This window comes from Halichondria panicea, chromosome 17 (genome assembly GCF_963675165.1).
Source record: "Halichondria panicea chromosome 17, odHalPani1.1, whole genome shotgun sequence".
Classification (NCBI taxonomy): domain Eukaryota; kingdom Metazoa; phylum Porifera; class Demospongiae; order Suberitida; family Halichondriidae; genus Halichondria; species Halichondria panicea.
The window spans coordinates 2,500,783-2,524,273 of NC_087393.1; the positions used below are offsets into that span (position 1 = coordinate 2,500,783).

A 23,491-nucleotide genomic window follows, 5' to 3' on the forward strand; every position below is an offset into this window, starting at 1 on the left:
CCACAACCTGTTTACTAACTATAGTGGTCAGTTTCACATTCACACAATCAATCAGCACTCTACATTTCTTGGACTACTTTGAATCATTATCCCCAGTGATCCCCTCCATTCTGACGAAGCCGTAACCATGGTGAAAGTGTTAGCACATTGGCTCAGGTGACCTGACTAGCTGTTTGTCTGTTGACTGGTTAATTGGACCAGGATTTATGATTAGCTAGGTAGAGTACACTGTAAAAAATGGAATGTGTGGTTTTTCATGTGTGGTTTTCATGTGTAGCAAATATCAGGCGAAAACTGACATTTGTGCTTCAACAGTCACGCACTTTGTTGTGAAAACTATACACATCATTTTTACAGAGTATATGGTTCAGCAGGCTGTTACGTATATGTATATAGCTTGCACTGTACTAGCTGGCAAGAATCTAGTGAACACTCTATATAGCTATACATGCAGTATAGCTGATAACTTATCAGAATGGAGAGGATCACTGGGGATCGGGTTGGTTATAATCAATATAGCGCGAGAAATGCATACATTTAGCCTTCAGTCTCCAATGACCGTGCAACACCAGCTACATAGAAGTTTACAGAGAAATCGTTGTCATCCTCTGATGCTGAACAATCTTACTGTATACAGGAGTTTGACTCTCGCTTTTAAAGATTGTCTTTTCATTACATAATTATTTTATAGCTGTTCTTACGAGGCTTACGCTACACTGGGAACTTTCTGTCTGATAACTTTTGCGGTCTTAGGACAGACTGTCTGGCAGTCTATGGCATATATTGATTTGGCAGATTTTCAAATTTTCCATGCATGCACCAGGTGCTCCCTCATGCAGTACATGCTTGATGTGGTCTGTGTATATGAACTGTACCACCTCTGGTGTTGTATTGTGTCATAAATATAATAGTAAATTTCAGGATATGCACAATCAGGATGTGTATAAAATGAGTATAAGTGTATCATGCATGCTATATACTATGTTATGCAAGCTGCAGATGCACATAACATTATGGATTTGCTGAGAAAGCTTCTAATTTTTGCAATAATTCTACTTTATTCGCAAAGATCTGAATCGTGAGCTATGAATTATATATTGCCTAGATCTAGTATTATAGCCTGCATCATGATGCAGAGGAAATTTTTTACATGTCGTAAATGTGCAAGCATTCATATAGACCTCTAATTAAGGCAAATTTTTACGAAGCCAAAAGGTAACTTCTTTTGAAGGTTGATGTTAAGTCCTGGTGTCGCATATTTAGAGGATCGCATCTAATTGGAGGTACTAATTTAGTCTACTTGCCTCAATTTCAGGTTTTAGGCTGCTTACTATTGTCCAGTGGGCTAGAATCGAGGCTAGAGTGTGGCTACATTTACGACACGACACTAAAAAATAATTATCAACACAGCTGTCGATATATAGCTACTTTTAGAGGTCAGAAAATTGCCTAAGCTGGCAGGTGTCACATATTTGGAGGGTCGCCTTAATTAGAGATCTTACAGTACGTATGTGATGTATATTGCACCATTTTTTAATTTTTACTGGATTTTTTCTACAGAGCTGCTGTGTGTAGCAGAACTGCGAGTCGTTCTGTATCAAGATCGGAGTCGTCCTTAGTATATACGAGACAGAGTTACCGATATTACACTTCTTGTGGCTTTCTCTGGCTCAGTAGGTGTTCGAGGACTGGGTACAGGTATAAATTGTATTGTGTGCATGTAATTTTCATGCATCTTAATTGTCACATGTGTGCATTATTATATAGGAATGTAGGGAGCACAGCACACACAACCAGATACAGCAGGCAATACTATCTTGACAAATTTTGCTGTTCTGGTTATGTTGGATCTGCACCTTCCTGTAAACGTAAGCTTTGTAAATGCAGATATTATAAGTAGAGGGGAAAAACAAGAGTGTACCATTTATTTACTTCGTAAATTCAGTAGTTTTTTTCACTTCGGATTTCAAATTTGAGTGTAGATCTACAAATTTGTACACTTGATTCATGTACTCCTGGATTACACTAAGAGTACACTTGTACACTATAATTATGATACAACTGGCATATACTTATATCGATGCTGTAATTGATATATAATTACAGCTCCAGAAATCATTTATTCCACTTCTGAGTGGCACATCTTTTAGAACAGCCCAACTGGCGCCTAAATTATGGTGGCGCTTATCTAGCTGTGCTATGCAATACTGCTCTGTAAGCATCATGAATAAAATTATAAACCGCATGTCCGGTTATGAATATCAATCTTTGAGCCATGAATATCGTTATCTCAGAAATATATATATACTACGTACTGCAATCTGATTGGGCTGTACGTACTTCTCAGTGCAGTATAAACGTGTCCCCCGGCCACCCGTCAGAACGGGTGCCGGGCTATGCCCAGCTAGCGCTTATGCGCTACAGCTAGTTAGAGAAAATGAGTGTTAGATCAATTTCAGTCACTAGTCTAGCTAGCTGCACCGTTGAGAGCTGACTCATGAACAACATTCATTGACTGTAGCTACATATCAGACAACTGTTGAAACTGTTCAGAAGTGTGAAGGAAGTCAAATTCAAGATGATTGCCTTGATGTCTCAAACAAGCCTTTTTATAAGCGCCAGAAAAATAATTACAGCAACGGTAGGCGCTTCTTTTAGGGCCTTAAAAATTATGCTGATACTCGCGTGGCGCTGTAATAAAAATTACATCAATTATGGTAGTATCTTCAGAGCTAACCAATTATTAACTGCTAAACCTTTCTTGACAACTGTTGTATCGCTTCCTGGTGGGCGTATTCTTGAAGCAAATTAGCCTATGGGAACTTTCACTCAAAAGCGAGGGTGGGCGTGCAGGGTTTCGGGAGGGGGAAATGTTTAATTGAGGGGTCTGCCTCCCCCAGAAAATTTGTGTTTTTGTGTGCTAGTCTATAGGATGAGTAGACATTTTAAAGGAGTTTTTTGTTATGAAATAATTATATTTAATCATTAATTTTAAGATTTTTAGGGGGGGGGGGAACTTTGGCTGGGGGGAGAAATTCCAGGGTACCCCCCTCTGTACGAAACCCTGACGTAATCTCGGTAGAATACAATACACGTACATATAATTATACCATAGTTATAGGTTGATTTTTATCTACCACAACATTTAACATTTTTTCTATAACCCTTGTAAGTAGGAGGCATGGGTTATTGAAGTATGTCAGTGTATTTATCTGCCTGTTAGTTTGCCTGGCTGCTAATCTGTGCGTTAAAAAAGTTTGTTGCCCAGTGAGTGGGCAGATCAAAGCAATCCAGTGCTCAGTATATGGCATGATGCATCACTACCATAGCAACCATATATTGCAATATGGCATGATGCACTGGGATTATATGCACTTGCACTGTGTGTAAATGCAGTAGATTTCTGTAAGAGATCGGGACTTATGCCCCACCATCCCACCTAATAACTCATTTGGTCCCTTTTATAGGCTACTACTTTTAGCACTAGAAGTGTGAAGAAAACCTAAAAATTTACTATTACGGCTTTTATATGACCAATCAGACGAGTTTAACGTCATTGGGCAACAAGTTAGTTATTGCAGGCGCCCTCGTGCAACATGCCATGTATTGAACTGGATGACATAATGCCCTTGGGCATTATGTTGCTCCAGTGCAATATATGGCATGTTGCACTCTGGCTGGGCAATAACTAACACATACATGTAGCATGGATAGCCTCTCTCAACGTAAACTTTATTACGGTAGATTTTTTTTCAAGTTTATAGAGAATTATCAGATAACCTAGTAGCAACAATAATTACAACAGTTCTCTGTAAAGGCAAACTATAGAGCAGGTGGTGAGGTACTGTACCACACAGTCAGCTGAATCTTGGTTCAACCATGGTACAATGTAGTATCGCAGGCCATATACGTTGAAGGGAGGAAAAAACGTATGGTGACTATAGCCAGGTTTTCGTGTTGAATTTCAGAATGATGGAATTTCAAGAATTTCTACATGACAACCTGCAAAATGTACCGCACAATCATTGAAAAGGGGCGTCGTTACGTACGTTCGCCATTGCTAAAAGTTGACAAGCTGCACTGGTTGTGCAACGTAATAGACTCGCGAGCCGTCACTGTTGCAAAAAGTGCTGGCTTGCGAGTCTGCAATCTAAATACTATTGTATTGCTTTTCTAGCTGATGGATATATAGCTACAGTCAAGGGTGAAGAGAAGAATAGGAAGCCCAAAAGTTGGCAAAACTATAGTTACATTATTTCAGGCAGAAAAAAGCCAATCTCTCCAGAGATAACGTGACATGGAAACAGAAATCAGTGCAATAGACAACATTGCATGTATACCTTAAGGTGACATATTATTTTCACAGGTAGATTTGTTTGCGTTTTCACTATTTAGCTCATTTTGCTGGTATTAAATTCTGCTAAATCCTGCTTAAGTTGTGAAATTAATGTTTTCATAGCGTTCCTAAGACTCGCAAGTGAATTCATTGCATTTTGCGAGTATACATTTTTGCGATTTTACTCTCATTCGCAGAAATAGCAGAAATTAATACTAGCAAAAATATGCCACCTTAAGGTATGTGCAGCTCTACACATCTACATCTACAATTTTTTTGTATTGATCATCCATTGTCTTGATGGTCTTTATGTCTGTTCACTTGATAGCTTCTTAGCACTTCGCTGTACTAATATTTTTCTGGAGAAAGACTGTGGATTTTGTACAGCATTATTGCGGTGGTTAATGCAGCGCAATTAATTTCACTGCAACACAGAACTTGGCTATATGTAGACACTATACGTTCTTTCCCCCTTCAATGTAGGCCCGTAAAACTATTTACAAAGAGAGTTATAGGGTTGACACTTGATTGCACATATTTTTGTTCTACCTGCATGACATATAATTACCCCGTGTGTGCGTAGCACATAGCAGGGGTAGAATGATTGGTGTGTGTGTGGACACAAAAATGAGCTGTTTGAGCGAACTAGACACTTCCATAGACTGCTTTAATTGCTAATGAGACATGCAGTAATTGAAAAATAATAGGCTAGTTATTGTTTACTTGTAGGTGATCTTTAAAGGCGAAAAAAAACTGTTTACTAATCGTTGCTTTCTAGATTCATGATCATTCCTGTATGGTTCACGATATTTTATAATGATAATGTTATAATGATAATGTTATAATGAGGTCATTATACGATAAAAAGTTATTGTCGTTTTGCTGTGCAATGAATCTCACGCACAGGGTGAATGTTCTATAAGCAATGAGTATCTTGTTATATCTAGTACATGGGACTTGGTTGTATAATTTGGATTGGCAGAGCTAGTACTTGTAGCAATAATTGTTTCATGAATGTTTACTTATGTTTGAAATGTTATATCTCTGCATGTAAGGAAAGATCCAGATCTGGAAACTGACTGCATGTATACATGCAGCTATAACATCTAAATTAAGGTCCTCTATAAATAGCAATGATATAGCGACTAAACTGTGGGGAAACGCGGATTGTACTACGATATTGCTTTCGTTTCCAATCCTGATGGTTATATCCTGGTTGACATAATTTATGCATGTAACTGCATGATTGTGTGTGATACTGTCCTTTGCAGGAGAATGCCACAGTTTGGGTCACCCAAGTAATGGTCGTGTGTCTGTGCCATCTCGTATAGAAGGGAATAGGGCTACCTATAGTTGTGACAGTGGATATGCTTTACGTGGCTCATCAAGTCGATCTTGCCGGTCTGATGGTACTTGGTCTGGGGGTGAACCGATATGTCACGGTAACTACATTGTAATAATTATAACGCAATTATAGGGTATGTTGTATGTATTTTATGATCGTGAGCACATCAGTATGCAAGCTCAGTAGTAAAATAATGTATATAAATCCATCCGTAATAATGTATATGCATATTTCTTGTTGTACAATGCATCAGTTGTCTAGCTCTATAAGTGAACTAACATAGCGATAAATCAGTTTGTGTCATTTCATGCATGCATGCATGCAACAAGCCATTACCTATAATTGTAGCGTATGCCAGGGTAGTATATAGTTATTACAACCAAGGGCGTATAAAGAGAAGAGGGCATGCAACTACAATCTATCGTATTATCAATGGACACATAGGCGTATGTCTAAAATAGACAATAATTTATTGCACATGCACTTTATACTCTAGAATAGCCTCGTTTTTACTCTATTCCCTAGAGGGTGGTTGGCTAAATATAAGCATATCCTGCTGACTCATCAATAATATGACTCATACACAATAATATGACTCATACACAATAATATACATTGCGAGTTGCATGCCCTCTTCTCTTTATATGCCCCTTGGTACAACGGTATATATTTTTGGGAAAGATGAATCACGCAGATTTTTTTTGAATGTTTGCAGTTAATAACTATCCTGTACATGTTACTATATATATACTGTTACTGGGAGGGGGGGAAGTTGACATGTGTTTAGGGACACCCCCCCCCACACACTGGATATAAGCTATAATTATAATCACATTTATCACACATGTACACATGCACAACATTGTATATAGTTGTCTGTGGAAATCCACCTGGACCATCAAATGGTTTTGTGTCAGTACGGTCCACTTATGTTGGAGACACTGCATCTTATTATTGCAATTCTGGTTATCATCTATCTGGATCGTCACCACGTGTATGTCAAAGCTCAGGATCCTGGAGTGGAAGGCAGCCGTCATGTATTCGTGAGTATATACATGCATGCATGATGTGCTGTATAAATGTTAATTATATGTAAGATCATGCACGGATGTAAAATACTGATGTGAAGTCAATGTGGGAAATCTTATGAGATACGTCTAAGGATCGAGTCACCCATTATATGGCTATATAGGATTCAAATCCCTGTGTCACATTGCATGCATGCATGTACGCTGTTATAGGAGTGATGTTCAATTCAGGCAGAGAAGAGGGATATGAAACTAGATCACGTGAACGCATAAACGTGGACAATCCTTGTTGCCCGGGCCAAAATGGGAGTGTCTTAATTTACTGCAAGTTCTGTGAAATACTTCAAATTGTGGGACTGCATGTATTTCTAGACCTGCTCCCGCTGCTAGATCTACATATAAAACAAAATTGCTAGAGTATACCGTTGGGAAGTGAAATAGCTCCTCAGCTAAAAAAACCCAAACTAAAGAGACAGCAGCTTGTTTGATCACTTCAACTTTATTGACCTCTTGTATACCGGTCCTGGAACAAAATTGTATGCTAAAAATCGATATTCTTTTAGTATAAAAGTGACCTAGCCTTTACAAAGGTATCAGTCCATAGAATACATAGCTAACATTAACCCATCACTGAACCATCTTATGAAAACCAATTTGCTTTCGCTAGCATAGCCAATAAACCAGGGAATCTGGCGTTCTGGATTTTATTGCCACTTAAAAAAAATCTGTGGCAGTCAATTATATGATCATGACTCTTCTTTAAGTGAGTCACCTAGCTTCCCATGGGCCTGTTTTGTTTTATTCACTAATTAAACCGCCATTTTTATAGCAACGAGGAGTGCCTAAACGCTTTTATGTTGAACACATAAACTCACGTGATTTAGTTTCTTATCTCTTTCCTCTCTAATCTCTGATTCAGGTGTCTGCCCTGCACTAACATCTCCGAGCAATGGTGTTGTCAGTGTGAGTACCTACAATGTTAACGGCAGAGCTACTTACACCTGCAACAATGGGTATGGATTGTCTGGCACATCTTCTCGTACTTGCTCTTCCAGTGGAAGCTGGTCCAGATCAGTCCCCACGTGCCAAAGTAGGTGCATGCTTTTGTGAGTTATAACCTAATTTTTTATTATTTGTAGGAATTTGCCCTACGCTGAGTAATCCAAGTAATGGTCAAGTGTCTGTTAACTCTTATTTTGGAGGAGGCAGAGCTGTGTACAGCTGCAATCGTGGGTATGGACTGTTAGGTTCAGCAACGGAGACATGTTCCGTTGATGGGAGCTGGTCTGGATCACCACCAAGTTGTCATAGTGAGTGCTAACTCTGAATACCAGCAGTAAGTATTCCATTTAAACAATTTTGTACCAAATGTTCAAAAATAGTGATGTAACGCTATAGTATGGGTATTTTTATTTTTTGATGAATGCTAAAATTGTACAAAAATTGCCCACATGCATGTACCATACGGTATCTTTTGCATTGTAATAGATCTTTGTCCTGCACTGAGCAGTCCAGAAAATGGTGCCGTGTCTGTTAATACCTATTTTCCTGGAAGCACTGCTACCTACACTTGTAATAGTGGGTATGAGCTGTCTGATGAATCTTCTCTCCGAACATGTTCTTCTCTTGGAATCTGGTCTGGATCGGATATTACTTGTGAAAGTGAGTGCTTGTACTTCTAAATTAATGTTACTGTTAACTGAAGTTTTAGTGTAGCTCTGTGAATGTTAAAGAGTGCAGTTCATGCTAATTTTAATGTTTGTTTGTTTGTTGACTTCAGGAGTGTGCCCCATCAGAAACCCCCCTGTAAATGGTGATGTGTCGGTTAGTACACACAATGTTGAAGGTGTGGCTACTTTTACCTGTGACAACGGCTACGAATTGTCTGGCTTATCCAGATGTACCTGTCTTGCTACTGGAAACTGGTCTGAGGAGGTGCCTGTTTGTATCGGTACGTTTAATTTTAGATTTCATTCGATAGAAATTATTACCATGAATTGTGCATAGGTTTGTGCTTGTACCCTGATCAGCTTCGAAATGGTATAGTTTCAGCAGTATCTCTTTTAGTTGGGGAGAATGCAATGTATGTTTGTCATGATGGATATCGATTGTCTGGAGACTCTACCCGACGCTGCCAAACCTCGAGAACTTGGAGTGGACGCCTCCCAGAATGCATCCGTATGTTTACAATACTGGAACATAATTATATATACTGTTTGTTTTTCGTTTGTATATCGGAGGCTTGAGGTAGAAGCATTGACTGTCCTTTGTTATAATTTAAAGAGGCATGCTGTGTCGTAATAGAGGGTCCTATATCAGAGGTCCATGCATGATATTTGTAGGAGTGTGCCCTCCGTTAAACAATCCAAGTGATGGTAAAGTCGGTGTGAACATTCCTGATGTTGGTGCTACTGCCACATACACATGCAACACTGGATATGGAGTAGTTGGATCACCTACTCGTAACTGCCTTTTTGATGGAACTTGGTCTGGGAAGCAACCATCTTGCAATGGTATTTATCCGTCAATGTAATTAGGTACTTAGATCGAACTTAGATCATTATTACATTGACACTGTGGTATATTTAGATAGAGATAGCGGTGGCATTGCATGTACATTACACAATGACTTGATCTGTCTAGCTATAACCAAGCTACGTAGTTTAACTTCGAATTCAACCTTTTCCTTTCGATTTGATTGTATAGTGACATGTCCAAGATTGAGTACTCCACCTCATGGTCAGCTGAAGGTCCAGTCCTATTATGATGGCGGTATCGCTGTGTATACCTGTGACAGTGGATACTATATATTGGGATCATTTGATCGTATTTGCAAACAAGGAAACTGGTCTGGAAGCGACCCTGCTTGTCAAGGTATACGTATTTACATAGTGACATAGTGTATATGCATGATTTAATTTATAGATATAGCAATATGTATACTCACTTCGCCATTTTCAGAGCTGATGTGTCCACTTCTGACTGCTCCTACTGAAGGAAATGTATCTGTGTCAACTTATCGACCTGGTGGTATTGCTACCTACACTTGTGGAACTAACATTGCAACTGAACATCGATACTGTACAGCTAATGGAAGATGGTCTGGATCACCACCAAATTGTCTAGGTAAATACTTGTCCATAACTATGTCCAATAGTCTAATTTATAATTATGATGTGTGTATATAGGGACTGTAAGCACTGATTGTCCTATGAAGGCTTTTGACAAGGATGTTGAAGAAATTGCAAGGTCGATTGTCAGCTCCTTAAACGATAAGACATTTTCTGAAAACACTTGTATTTTTATCGCGGCTTTTGAAACGCTAGTCGATATTCTGGGTGTGAAACCTTCTGATAAAAACTATAACGGTTTTATTGTTGCAATGAATGAGATTGGACAAGTAAACGAACTATGTAAAGAAGACAAAACAGCTGAGGACATTCAAAAGTTAGCGGATGAAATTGTCTCCACTTTTTCAGTGAATTCAAAGAATGAGGACATATCAAATATTCGAGAGCTTGTGGGTAAATTACTGTGTAATGCTGAAAAAACAAGACCTAAACGACAATCTGATGAAGACGAAAATTGTGAATGTCCGTTAGGAGGAATTCAAAATATCGGCTCGGCTTGCGAATTTTATAAATGTTTGAACTCTAGTAACTTGAAGAGCATTTTTGGATTTGATTTAGGTGTAGAGGATATTCTATTTCCATGTTTGGCATTCGTTGTAGATACCACTGGTAGCATGTCGGAAGAAATCGATGCTGTAAAGAGAATCATTTTGGAGTTTGTCCACGCTGAGAAAGAGTTTGCTACGTCTGAAGGTTGCTACATGCTTGTTCCCTTCAACGATTTAGGATCAGAAAAAGCCAATGTTCCAGATGAAAGTGAGTATTCATGTTTTGTGAGCTTTTGTATGTAGAAACTCGGATTTTTAGCATAGTATTACACGCAAATGGGATCTATGGGCTCAGTTATATTTGAGTATAGCCTGATCGATGTCCCTGTGACAAGTGATAACTTCCTTTCTTTAGAATAATAGCGCATGACCTAGCTAGTTAGCTGCCTTGGAAAGTAGGCAGCCGCAATTAACCCAAACTAGCATGTTACATTTAATTTTACAATTCTAAAAATAACATCCAGGAAGTGGAACCATCCAAGTCTCACATTCTCGATAATCCCTCCAGATGAATATCACCAGCTATATGTAATTATATATTATGCACTGTACTCGCATAAATACTTTGAGGTGTAGTGTCCCCCTCCAAAATATCCCCCCCCCCAGGGCAATAATTATTCACTAGCAAATTTTGTCCCCTATATACCAGCAAATTTTAATAGCGTCAGATAACCGACAAATTTGCATTATTGTAGCTCATAATTATATAGACTTTAGACTGTATGAAGTACTAAGTGAAGAGTAGGAAGGGCTAGTATCTACTGAACGGCCTTTATAATAATTAAACTGTGTCTTCTTGTATTTATTAACTGATTGCAGGCTGCAAACTTAAAATAATAATTATTATAATAATTATTGGGCGAGCCTCACACTCTACAACTGACATGCACTCTAGCAACTTGCACATGTATAACATACATGTATGTATGTTATGTTTGTATCGTATCATAGTTGCTTGATTGAAGAAAACAAAACATATGCTCTTTACCTTACTCAATGACGTCGTTTGATTGATCAGCATCTACGGATGTACATTTATCTATGCTCACTTTGCTCGCCCTCAATGTTCAACATTCTAACCACTAGGGAAGTTGGTGGAACTTGTCTCCACTCCTCACGACTCATGTTGCTGCCCTGAGGCCCAGGAGTCTATCTAGAATAAACTCCCTCTCTCCACTTTTAAAGTATTGCACACACTTCCTCTTCGGTATTATTTTCTGGTGTCTGAAAGTCTTTTTTGTACATGGCTGATGTGGGGACAACAAAATTCACTAGGGGAGGGGGGCTGCTGGCACTTTACTGGATACTTTTTTCCAGGGAGGTGGAAGAAAATTTTCTCTAGTGAATAATATCTGGGGGGGGGGATATTTACGGGGGACAGTATTCACTCCGACAACTGACTGTGTGTGTGTGTGTGTGTGTGTGGTGTGTAACTGCTCAATGGTTGCAATGCGACAAACACTATGGGCTTCTAACCACGTTCTTGGATTGCAAACTAAAGCTTTTCTCGAGTTATGGCTAGTTTTTACTGGCAGTAACACTAAACTTCTATGTGTGCTTCTATCCTCAAAGATTTTTGTGTCATTAGCTCCTCTCTTCCCAAAGCTTTAGTTTGCAAATAAAAACCCGTTAACACATGCACTACTTGACCGCCTGCAATAACTAACTTGTTGCCCAATGACGTCAAACTCTTTTGATTGGTCAAGTTTTTCCCTGTAATAAAAGACATGTGTTTTGAGTGAATTCATGAATTCCATAGTAAATTCTTAGGTGTTCTTCCCACAACTAGTGCAAAAGGTAGTAGCCTGAGTTATTGGGGAGGGTGGGGGATAAGTTCAAAACAGATGCACTGCATTATAATTATGGCATATTGCAGTGCAATATATGATTGCTATGGTAGTGATGCAACATGCCATATACAGAGCACTGGATTGCTTTGATCTGCCCACTCACTGCATGGGCAACAAGCGCTAGTAATCCACGGTATATTTTGTATACGATCATGCATAATTATCATGTCTTGACGAAATTGTACTATTGTCCGCAGGTATTGGACCAATTACCGTGGCATATACTGAGGATGCTGAACAGCTTCTTTCATTTTACAACAATGTTACTGCTCTCAAGGCTATACCCGAATCTGGCGGTGATATCAATGAGTACGCTCTTGATGCTATGCTAGATGCATTAGAGTTTACTATAAAAGACGAAGATGGTCCATTGCTATGGCCTGGATCTCAGATGATTGTTCTAACAGATGCGCCTTCAAAAAACAAGGACCTCAAGCTAAATGTGACTTCATTGGCTAAAAAAGAATTTATTTGCATACATTTCTTTGTATCATATCATTCTTTTCTTGAAGATGGAGTCTATCAGTACGTTGCAGAAGAAACAGAAGGAACTGTTGTGAATCCGTATAGTAATTGGACTCTTGCAAGATTTGTTTCGTCATATAAAGAGAAAAAATGTGGAATTTTCATTGATGAACGGCAAAAAAGAGCTCCTTCAATCTCTTTAAAATGTAGCTCCTTCCGAGTATCACAACTGGCATCTATGTTCAAATTTTCTGGCGAAGCTAACAGCACGGTTACCCTCATTAGTCCCTCAGGAAAATCTATTGAAGTTGCTTCAAAGGGGGGAGTAGCTGTTCATGCTAGGCCCAACCCTGAGTTTGGAGAGTGGCAGGCTTGTGCTGACACTGGAATGCTAGAAGTGTCGGTTTATGAAGATATTGTGATTGATGCCACAATCTTTTACTTCAACAATATAGAAGGATCAAATCGGACAAGTGTTCCTCCGACTGAATGTGAGTTAATTACCGTATATATAGCGTGTACATTTCAAAGGTATAAATGTTCTCGATGTTCAGTACTGCGATTATTTATACCCACGAATTTAGTATCGCATGCAATACATGCTGCAGAAAGGCTGCTATTCCGCAATCTGCGAAAACCTTTCTATCGGTCATTTCGCGAAAGTTTATACCCTTGAAATAATTACCTGCATGCATGCTATAGGGTACTTTTATGTTCTATTAATTGCAGGTTCCAGTGGCACTGCTACGCTGCTCACATCAAAGGCATCTTTATGTGGTACAATTAATCTTAACCTGATTAATCCAAGGAGAGAAATCCTCCATACAATCCCAATGAACGGATGTGGTCAAATGTTCTCTGGCAATGCAACATTTCCCAGTGGAACATACACATATCAGATCAGTGGAACCGACTCTCTCGGTACACCATTTCAGACCAGTATCAAAAAAGTTACCTTTAGAGAGGGTAAATACAATTTTGAAATTGATGATCCGAACGATCTATTGGAGCTAAAAGGGCAAGAAACTGCGGAAGTCAGTGTAACAATACATAACAACAATCGGTTTCCTTCGACATTCAAACTCTCAGCTAAAATTCTTGATTTATCAGTTCATTCGGAACAAGTTGAAATTACTGTGCCTGCATTCAAGTCGTCTGCAGTGACTGTACCAATTGTTGTACCAGATTCGCTTTCCCATGGCATCAAAACACTCACCATCCTGTCTGAAAATGGCTGCAATACCTTGACAGTTGACAAAACGGTCACTATCATCAAGGTTTGCAAACTGCATTTACCAGTATGCCTTGTACTGTAGCAAACGTAGCCTCACTGGTTAAAAAATACATTAATACTGCATGTATCAACACATGTCGTGTATACTGTTTACTTGCTATAATGATGTGAGCATGCAGTTGTCATATATACACATTTTTGTATTGCGCAATGAATCGGCTTTTATTCAAGGCCTGTACAATCTCCCATTGAAATTGCAGCATTTAATCGAGGTATCACATATTAAATAAGTATCGCATGTTTTCGAAGCCTTGAACATTTCCAAAATGCAGTTTTTAGCACTACAGTATACTATACTGTAGATTGATCTTCAGGTTACTACCAGTGGCCCTTGAAGTGTGTTGATAGACTCGTGAAATCGTTTTCTTGTGTACAGGAAGCACCCCCAGTTACATCGGCAGTTACATCGGCTCCCAATGAGTGTGGTTGCCTGAATAGTGGGATTTGCAGGCTTATAACTCGTCGAGGGCGTGTCTACAAGAGGTGTAGCTGCCCAACTGGATATCGTGGATCCAAATGCCAACTTACATGTAAGATATAGATCTATATTTTATTTTGTGGTTCTGACATCGTTCATATTGCAGACTGATGGTAAAACACCAAAGAAAGATGTGCTAACTTAATTTGATTGCTGCATGTTAGTATAATTAGGTAGATATAGATCTCTTCTAGCAACTGTGGACTCACCGATTAGAAAACGAACATTAATGATATGGCAATTATGTACATATCCATATGTATTGAATTTTGTGTCGCATTTTGTGTCGCAATTCAAACTGATTAGAAACAATAATTATTGTATTCATAATTAATGTATTGTGTCTGTGCGCACGCAATTCAAACTTCCCCTGTATTACTGCAGTCGTATAAAATTACATTAAAACATAGTTTGGGGTAGTGTACATGTAAATAGGCAGTCAGGTGAGTTTTGTGCATGCCAAACTAAATGGCCGGTAGATATATCGAGGTGGCCGTACTTCAGAGAGCCGGAATAGCGAGAGTCTACTGGTTTCATTATACTACTGTGGCAGGGGCCAGAGGAGGGAGGACACGATTAACCTTTGCTCTAATTAGCTAATTATCGCGACCTTTTAATGACATTCTTTGAACGATTCATCTTTTCTTTCTTTATAACCTCTACATATTGGACACAAGAGCTAGAGCAAAGTAAGTCCTTTTCTCCTACTGGAGGTACCCCTATGGCCAAGTTGTCAGGACCTGAAGGTAATAGGACCCCTATAAGAAGCACCTCAAGTACTCCTATCTCTAAGATGCCTGTGAGAAGCATCCCAGGCACTCTGATCTTGTCCCTGTGAGAAGCACTCTTGATCCTGTCTCCAGGATCACTATGAGGAGCAGCCCAGGCACTCCTGTCTCCAAGATCCCTGTGAGAAGCACCCCAGGCACTCCTGTCTCTGTGATAAAGCTGCAACATGGAATTGTTTAGTTCAGAGTGTCTCCAACATGAAGAACATCAATGACACTAACAGTCTCAGCTTCTAGCACCCCTTTATTTGTATGGTTTGCTCTGTGCCTGCAAGAATTGCCTGTCACTCATACTACAGTACTGTTCTGTGTGTCCCAATATGTAGAGGTTATAAAGAAAGAAAAGATGAATCGTTCAAAGAATGTCATTAAAAGGTCACGATAATTAGCTGATTAGAGCTAAGGTTAATCGTGTCCTCCCTCCTCTGGGCAGGGGGGCATGCATAGTTGGGCGGAGTCCAACCAACGCTGCGCTCTGATCGAAGCGTTGGTTGGACCATAACTCTTCAATCTATGGTTGGACTCCGCCCAACTAGGGCATGCAGGGTCTAGATCGAGGTCTAGATTGACTGTTACTGATCGAGGAATTCCTGCATGCGCATGCTGGAAAGTGGTACTTTTACGCTTTCTTCTCTAACGATTTTTACCAGTTCCATCCAAACAACAATGGCAAAGAGTGAAAGCAAAGTGGTTCAGAGGAATAAAAGATCAAGAACACCACCTCAAACTATCAGCCCATGGCCAAGGACCCTCATTATGTGTTCAGTGGCTCTAGCAGTGGTTGCTGCTCTTGCTCTGCTGTGGTTGCCTGCAAGAGTGAATGATGGTAGATTTCACAGTTGTTTCCACGCTTTTTAGTGCTCTCTAGCTCCCGGCCATTCCTAAATTCATATTTCTAGTATTGCTTTATCAGTAGTTTGTCTTCATCCTACATTTTAATATCCCGGAATCCGGGATTCCCTGTAGGTTATTCAATCAGCACTGTTGAGAGGAAGCGATATGATGGAACCCTAAACTACAGGTCACTGGTGTGCATGTATAATGGCACATTAAATGTAGATCAGTCTAGAGTTTGGGCTATACCTTGGTATTTCTGTTTGAATTGTCATCACAACTATTATTTTCTTGCACACAAACCATGTATGTTTATTTGTGGTATACCTTTAATTATTGTACAGTTCGCTTTTTAAATAATGCAGACAAATTGCAGAGATGAGACAGCCACTAATGTTAACAGAAACTATTGTGGACAGGTAAATGTGATCTAGCTGGCTGTATAGACTTTTTAACTGACTGTCTGCTTCTCTAAATATATAGGTGGCCAGCAAGGAAGCAATTTACGACCAAATTCCTGGCTAATAAAATCAGGCATGTTAAGGCCCATATTCAGGTATGCTTGTATACTTGTGAAGAGTGTTCCTGCATGTACATGCATTGGTTGTATTGATTTACATAGACTGCTTCAATTTGATCTGTCTGTGTAGATGCACTTAAGTATGTAACAACATTACATTACACACATGTTTGTACTTTCAGTGTGCTTTCACTAACTGAAAATGTTGTAGGAGGATGCTCGATCATTCATCACCTTCCATGACAATAAACCACTGGAAGATTACGTCCCTGAGCAATGGGAGAACTTCAATCTCAAAGTGAACACCACCATCCCCACTGTTCTGCAATGGGTAGGTGACACAATCATGACAAAAAGCATAATTATCTCTCTTGTTTTTTTTAGGGTGAGGAGGGAACTGATCCTTCTAAAGGGCCTTTTCTGTACTATACACAAGATATGGCCACAATGAGGTGTGAGAGTATCATACACGTTTTATTACAAGAGCATTATTTTAGTTGAATTGCTGGGTGAAAACTGAGAAAGTGACCCTTATAGCACACACTATACTTGCTATGGACTTTACATTACGTATATATACATGTAGGCCTGCATGCTTTACGGGCTATTTAATACTGCATGTACGACTGTAAGAGACTAATCATCATGCTGTTGCATTTAATGATATGACCCTTTCCCATGCACGGCTAGACAATTTCCCAATGTGATTGGGTACATTCAGCCCGTTCAAGACTTGTTCTTGAGTGACAAAAATGTGCAGGTAAATTATTTTCTTATCTGCTAAGGAAAAGGCTAATTGCACCCTTGCAGGTTAACCTGTGGGTTGGGAGAGAAGGAATTGTGACTCATGCACATTATGACTGCACCTACAACTTCTTCTTCCAGCTGCAAGGCAGGAAGAGGTTCACCCTCTACCCACCTAGCGACCACCTTTATCTCTACCCTTGTCTGCATCCAGTGAGTATACTGATGGCAATTATAATACTTTGCATGTACGTACGTATAATAGCTTGTGGTAGGACGTTATTTCAAAGTGGCCATATTTTCAGTTTCGGTATAATAATAATTATGTACAAGTATGTTGGGGGCCCCCTATACATGTACGTTATTCCTAAGGAGGGTTGCTGTTTATGCAGTCAAAGGTTTCCCGGAATACTCCCTAACTACATAATTACTATAGCTATGTGTATTCAATACTTGGTGCAATTATTTAATAAACACGACTTGTGTACAGTATACACATTATTGTCGCACATAATGTAACCTAATGCGATATCCTCCATGTACATATTATGATATACATGTACGTATCACATGTCATAAAATAATTGTATTGCATATCTCTCATATATATATAGACCAAGAGTATCATTAACTTTACATGCAGCATTATGGTCACAGTCAAGTCGACATCCTTAATCCTGACAACAAGAAATTCCCACTCTTCAAAAGGTATATATATAGACCTGTACACTCAGCAGTCATAGGAGCAATTTGTATGACAATAACATTGCCTGCTGCCAACAAAATATATATATAATGCCATGTTCTGCACTTCTGAAGCAACTGTAGGTATATATATATATTCTATAGGAGAGCTTTTAAAGTATGCATGTACGTATGTCTAAGGATTGGTACTTTGTGATACGTATGGGAGTTAGTGTCACTTGAGGATGTGCCCTAGTAATAGTCCTGGAAAGAGCTTGTCGTGTGAGCAGTTCATGGTTAATGGTAGAGGACAATTAATTATCAGTAGAGGAATTGGTAGCTATAGTGAATCATTTGTTATCTACTTTGTCACAATAATTACTATAAAACAATGCATGAAGTGTACCAGGAGTGCATGACTGCCGGTATGCCTTAATGCATGTTGTTGCCGTGTTCAGTGCCAGGCCGGTGGTTGCTGAGGTGAGGCCTGGCGACATGCTGGTGGTGCCCCCATTCTGGTTCCACCATGTGGAGACCCTGGAGGAGAGTGTCTCAGTCAATGTATGGAGTGATGCGCCGGAGTATGATCTCATCAATCAAGTGTAAATAATTAATTGGTTTTGCTGTATTGCCAATTTGGGTTATTACGTGTGTAGATGTGTATAGTGATACTCTGCATGTGTACTATGTTGCGATATGCAGTTGTGCCTCGATTATTTGAACACCTGATGTACAACCTTATCCGGATGGCTGAAATATTTGGATACCAGAATGAGCCTTGCCCATCCAAGAGCATGCATAATCAACAAACAATGTCCAGAGCTCTTATAAACGTACTTAATGCGTTGCCATATTCAGTAGACAGAACTAGGTAGCAAGCATATACTAGTAAGCACCGAACTGCTTCTGCTACCAGCAACGCCATAGTTTTCCAACTACGCAGGCACTTTAATGTGCAAGGTTTTGCTATGAATATCATGAAAATTTTACTGAATCTTTCATCCGGTTTTGGATGATTGGTGTTGAATAATTGAGGCTCAACTGCGTTCCCAGCTTTCTCCTGTTCTTTTGTTCTCAGCTGTTCTCCTGTTCTCAACGTTCTACTGTTCTCAGTGTTCTCTGCATTATCATAAGTTCTCAGAGACCAAGAGCACGCAGAGAACAGGAGAACATTAGAACAAGATAACGCTGAGAACAAGAGAAGGTGGAGAACAGGAGAACAGGAGAGCAATTAAGATCACCCTGGAAAAAGTGTAGAACAAAAGAATGTATATCCCACCGTACATACGTAGTACACATACATGCATACACACATACATGCATCCTTATGTATGCTAATGATAGTCATGTCTCATGAATAATCATTAGCATATCCACCCCCACATGAATCGTGACTAGGGCTTGCCCAAAATTGTGCCTATTATGGCTATTTTTTACTGCTCATATTTTACCTTTGGCCAGTGTGTAGTCCACTGACACAATCGGTGTCTCCAGCTCAAAGGTCCACTTACGAAGGTAAAACTGAAATGGTCATAATTAGTGTGTTTAATTAACACAGTCTTTTGATATTATTTTAAATTTTATTACCCATTACGTTACAAAATCTGCAGCTGATGATGGTTGAAATAGCAAGCAATTTTGCATGCTCCTTACCATTTGTACCCATTTTTGTCAAAAATTGCCTATTAGGCTAAATATTTTGTTCATTAGGCTTCTGCTCCAGGGTTACCTATTATGCTCAAAATGCATAATTATAGTCATCACATCAAGAGTGCATGAATATGCATGGACTGGCTACAAACATGGTACAAATGACAGTTCTTCTCGTTGCATTTTGTGCTCAACACTGTCTTAGGAATACATATAGCTAGGGAACATCATCACAACACTCACACTTTACACCTTGGGACAATAAAGTTTGCAGTTTGCACCAGTATTGCACAGTCAACTTCTATGGGAGGTGATTCCCGCCAAAATGTGATAATTCTTTTTTGGGCGTCTTTTTCTTTTTCAGAGCATAATTGTGTTGGGGCAAATTTTTTTTACGGGGTATGTGTTTTTTTGTATAGGATATGGTTTTCTGTATGGTCATGTTTTTATGGGTATGTTTAACTTTTTTAGCTTGTCCAGGTTCACTAAACCGAACGTCACAGATATTCACGATATGAGCATGGCCTGGAGACGGGAATTTTAATCCGCTTGGATTCGAGGCTAGGCCATACCCATCTAAACAGTCACAGTAGTCCAAAATAGTACTCATATAGTGCAACTTGCTTGCTTTTATTGCTGCCATTCCTTGCTGTCTGGTACCACTTGTCAATGAATGATTCATACTTGTCTTTGAATTGTCATAATTATACCCTAGTATCTGCTTTAATTCTGTGAGAACTTCCCAAACAAAGGATAATTTTGCCTCGGTGACATGGCTAGTTGCAAGCCACGCCCCTTCTTGAACATAACTGGACGTTAATAGATTTGCAAAAGTAGTTTGAAAGTTCCCTGTTATACTATAGCCATTCCATGCACGATTGTATATAAAAGTCTGCTACATGTCCAAGATGTCCGACATTCCAATGACATAATTTATAATTTCATCACTGCAAATGGAGGTTAAAGATAACTGCAGTGCAGTGTGGTCTCGGTTTCCATATAGGTCACATGTGCAGTGCAATTGGCTCTAACTGCATTATATCATATAATTATTGGCACTGTATTTCCTTTGATTCGGAGGTTAAAAGGCAACAAAACTGAATAGTTGTAACGCTTTAATACAAGCCGTTATTGTTTGCAAACTGTGCTAAATCAGCTGCTAACTCAGCTGCTGTATTCGGAGCGTATCAGTTTACTCGCTGACATTTTACCACTTTTTGCAGGTATTCGCTACCTATCCCCTTTGAAGATAGTTGGAGCACAGAGGAGAAAGTTGTAGCGACTAAAATTTATATAAGCATGGTAGGTAGGTGTACCAATTATTGTTTGTATGTTGTAATGTTATTATAAGCGTAATTATATAATAGTATAATACTATTGCTGAGCATGTCTGCATGCATGACTTGTGATGTTTTCTTTGCTCATGAATGCAAGGCATGACCATTGTTTACCTTTGTTATTACGTAATGCCCATGTGATTTACTACAGTGCTTTTCAAGTCAGCACGAATCACTATACAAGTTCAATACATTTGGCCTGGACGTTATCACGTGACTGCAATGACATCAATGCACTGAACTTGTAGTGATTCGTGAAAAGTTGAATGTTGAATGAGTACTCACAATAACAAGCCACTAAACCATAAAGCGAGTCTAGATCTAGGTGGCTGTCACAGCTTTGTGGTGTATTCTGAGTACTCACTTCAACATTGAACTTTGAATAATCTTCAACCTACTTGAAAAGTACTGTATATAAAGAACGTATACCATGCACAGGTAGAATTTTGGAGAATTTGTAAATTGGTAGTTGCCTTTCTTTCATACACGGGTATCTGAACGATAGTTACGGAGAGGAGATAAATAATGTGATGTGAATTTGGCGAAGTGCAAAATAGTCCAATGATCAGGGTGCAAGGTATAAATTAAATGTACATTTTCCTCATGAAGAATAATTATTATGATTTGCTTGTAATAGCATACGTACGCACCAGTATCATGACTGCATGTGCCTGAAAATTTTATTTTTTATACAGATACTGTCGCACTTTGAGATTCAGTACATCGAATTCTTACAACACCTACTTGAACAGGTAATAATTACATAGTGTCACTGCAACTTTCGATTTCACACTATTTTTTTATCAGCGGTACGAGATCCTTATCAGAGATGAGCGTCTCCGATTTAATTCATCTGTGTCTGATCAAGTAGTTCATACATGCACTTCAGATCAGAAATGGAACCAACATGTGAGTATCACTGTATCATGATCATCCATTTGAAATTGTATGCTGTGCTAGTATTTTCGTATTGAGCTGAATTGACTATCTGTACGTACGTCAGTGTGTAATTTATAATGATGTTGCCTGCTCTCATGCACTTGTATGTATACAGCATACTGTCTATGAGCCATTTTTGAGAGAGGGTGTTGATGCCACTGTTTTACTTCTCCAGAAGATAAGCATGAGGTATAATTATGGATTCACTTTTGTCACTCTATTTACATGCATCGGGGAACGATTATAGACTCTTGTATGCATGCTTCTGATACCTGTGTTGGCATACGTATCGTACTACCTCATGTATACTAGCCTCGATTCTACTCAGGGAAGTGGGCCTGGTATCGACTGTTTGCGCATGCGCTAATATCCCCCCGGTATCTGGGGGCTTTGGACTCAGTAAAACTATGACATCACAACGAACGGAAGTGGATTGAAGGAAGTAGATAGAAATTTCGATTGAAGGTTCTAGCCCATCGGATAGTATTCTCTGATAGCTACCCTTAGCCTGCTATATGTTAACAAAAGACTCACAGCCTGCAACAGTGTGGATGACGATTGTCTGAACGGAGTGAAAGCTGACAAGAGCCTATATGGACAGGCCACGCCCATTTAACACTAACTTTGGTGAAAGTAGTCTACTATACTACTGCTACTGATTCTATCAGAAGAAATAGCTGTACAACAAACCTACACAGCTCTGTCTCCAGCTAGCTAGCTATATAGCTCTGCATGTGTATGACTTTTGGATATTTTCTCTGATGAATTAGTACAGTAGAACCTCGATTATCCGGCCCTCCATTATCCGGAACCTCGATTATCCGGCTTGGCAGTTTTCTTTTTATCAGATTAAATTATTCTGAAAATGGGCGTGTCCCTAAAATGCGCATGCGCGTTGCAGCTTTTACCATGGAGACATACCTGCTTATCTTCTGCGCATGCGCAGACAACCAGTGGCACTGCTGTTTATCAATAAAGTGGGTGGATCAAGGCGTGGTTTATCTTTTCGATTATCCGGCCTGCTTCTGGAACCAAGGTGTCCGGATAATCGAGGTTCTACTGTATTATAGAAAATTTTACGGGAAAAACTATCCAATAATTTTGCGCATGCGCAAGCAGTCGATAGCAGGCCTTCTTTTCTATGAAGGCCGGTGAAGGAGGCTACATGTATACAGGTATACTACAGTTGATTATAAGCTATACTTTTCTCCTGGACATGACGTTTTGTATGCACATGAGTTCATCTCAATCAGTATTTGAGGTACATTCTTCATTTATCTCACATACTGTTCTTGTTTGCACAGATCAATATTAAAGGTCTGCATTGGAAACTTTATAGAACACTTAATTCATCGTGTGTTGAGTCTAGACAATATTTTTTCTTTTTTAAAACATTGTTCTGTGTAATTTTCTTTCCATTTGCCTTTTATAAACATAATAATTATTTATAATCATGAGCTTATAGTTTATGATTATTCGTGTAACACTGCACTATAGCTATAATAAATACATGTACATAC

At 39.2% G+C, this 23,491-nt stretch overlaps 2 protein-coding genes across 4 annotated transcripts; both read left to right on the plus strand.

Annotated features, from left to right (window-relative positions):
* Positions 1–1,005: 1,005 nt before the first annotated feature.
* Positions 1,006–14,773, plus strand: LOC135351210 (uncharacterized). Its single transcript, XM_064550165.1, has 18 exons — positions 1,006–1,078; positions 1,561–1,698; positions 1,768–1,868; positions 5,608–5,778; positions 6,554–6,724; positions 7,629–7,799; positions 7,849–8,019; positions 8,198–8,371; positions 8,490–8,660; positions 8,717–8,887; positions 9,052–9,222; positions 9,416–9,583; positions 9,671–9,835; positions 9,898–10,596; positions 12,436–13,194; positions 13,433–13,980; positions 14,374–14,527; positions 14,582–14,773. Exons 1-18 carry the CDS (start codon positions 1,014–1,016, stop codon positions 14,584–14,586), a joined length of 4,173 nt encoding a protein of 1,390 aa, XP_064406235.1. The 5' UTR covers positions 1,006–1,013; the 3' UTR covers positions 14,587–14,773.
* A 1,156-nt stretch (positions 14,774–15,929) lies between these two features.
* LOC135350900 (HSPB1-associated protein 1-like) lies at positions 15,930–23,452 on the plus strand. 3 transcript variants are annotated; one of them, XM_064549758.1, is made up of 16 exons: positions 15,930–16,089; positions 16,230–16,284; positions 16,463–16,516; positions 16,581–16,653; positions 16,829–16,948; positions 17,002–17,069; positions 17,308–17,377; positions 17,428–17,574; positions 18,005–18,069; positions 18,504–18,647; positions 20,919–20,997; positions 21,728–21,784; positions 21,840–21,941; positions 22,087–22,160; positions 23,276–23,381; positions 23,434–23,452. In XM_064549758.1, the coding sequence occupies exons 1-15, from the start codon at positions 15,930–15,932 to the stop codon at positions 23,376–23,378; spliced, it is 1,371 nt and encodes a 456-aa protein (XP_064405828.1). In that variant the 3' UTR covers positions 23,379–23,381; positions 23,434–23,452. The 3 variants fall into 3 exon arrangements, with proteins under 3 accessions (XP_064405828.1, XP_064405827.1, XP_064405829.1); XM_064549757.1 differs by lacking the exon at positions 23,434–23,452 and having other exon boundaries at positions 23,276–23,428; XM_064549759.1 differs by lacking the exon at positions 23,434–23,452 and having other exon boundaries at positions 16,011–16,089; positions 16,230–16,291; positions 23,276–23,428.
* The last annotated feature ends 39 nt before the right edge of the window (positions 23,453–23,491 follow it).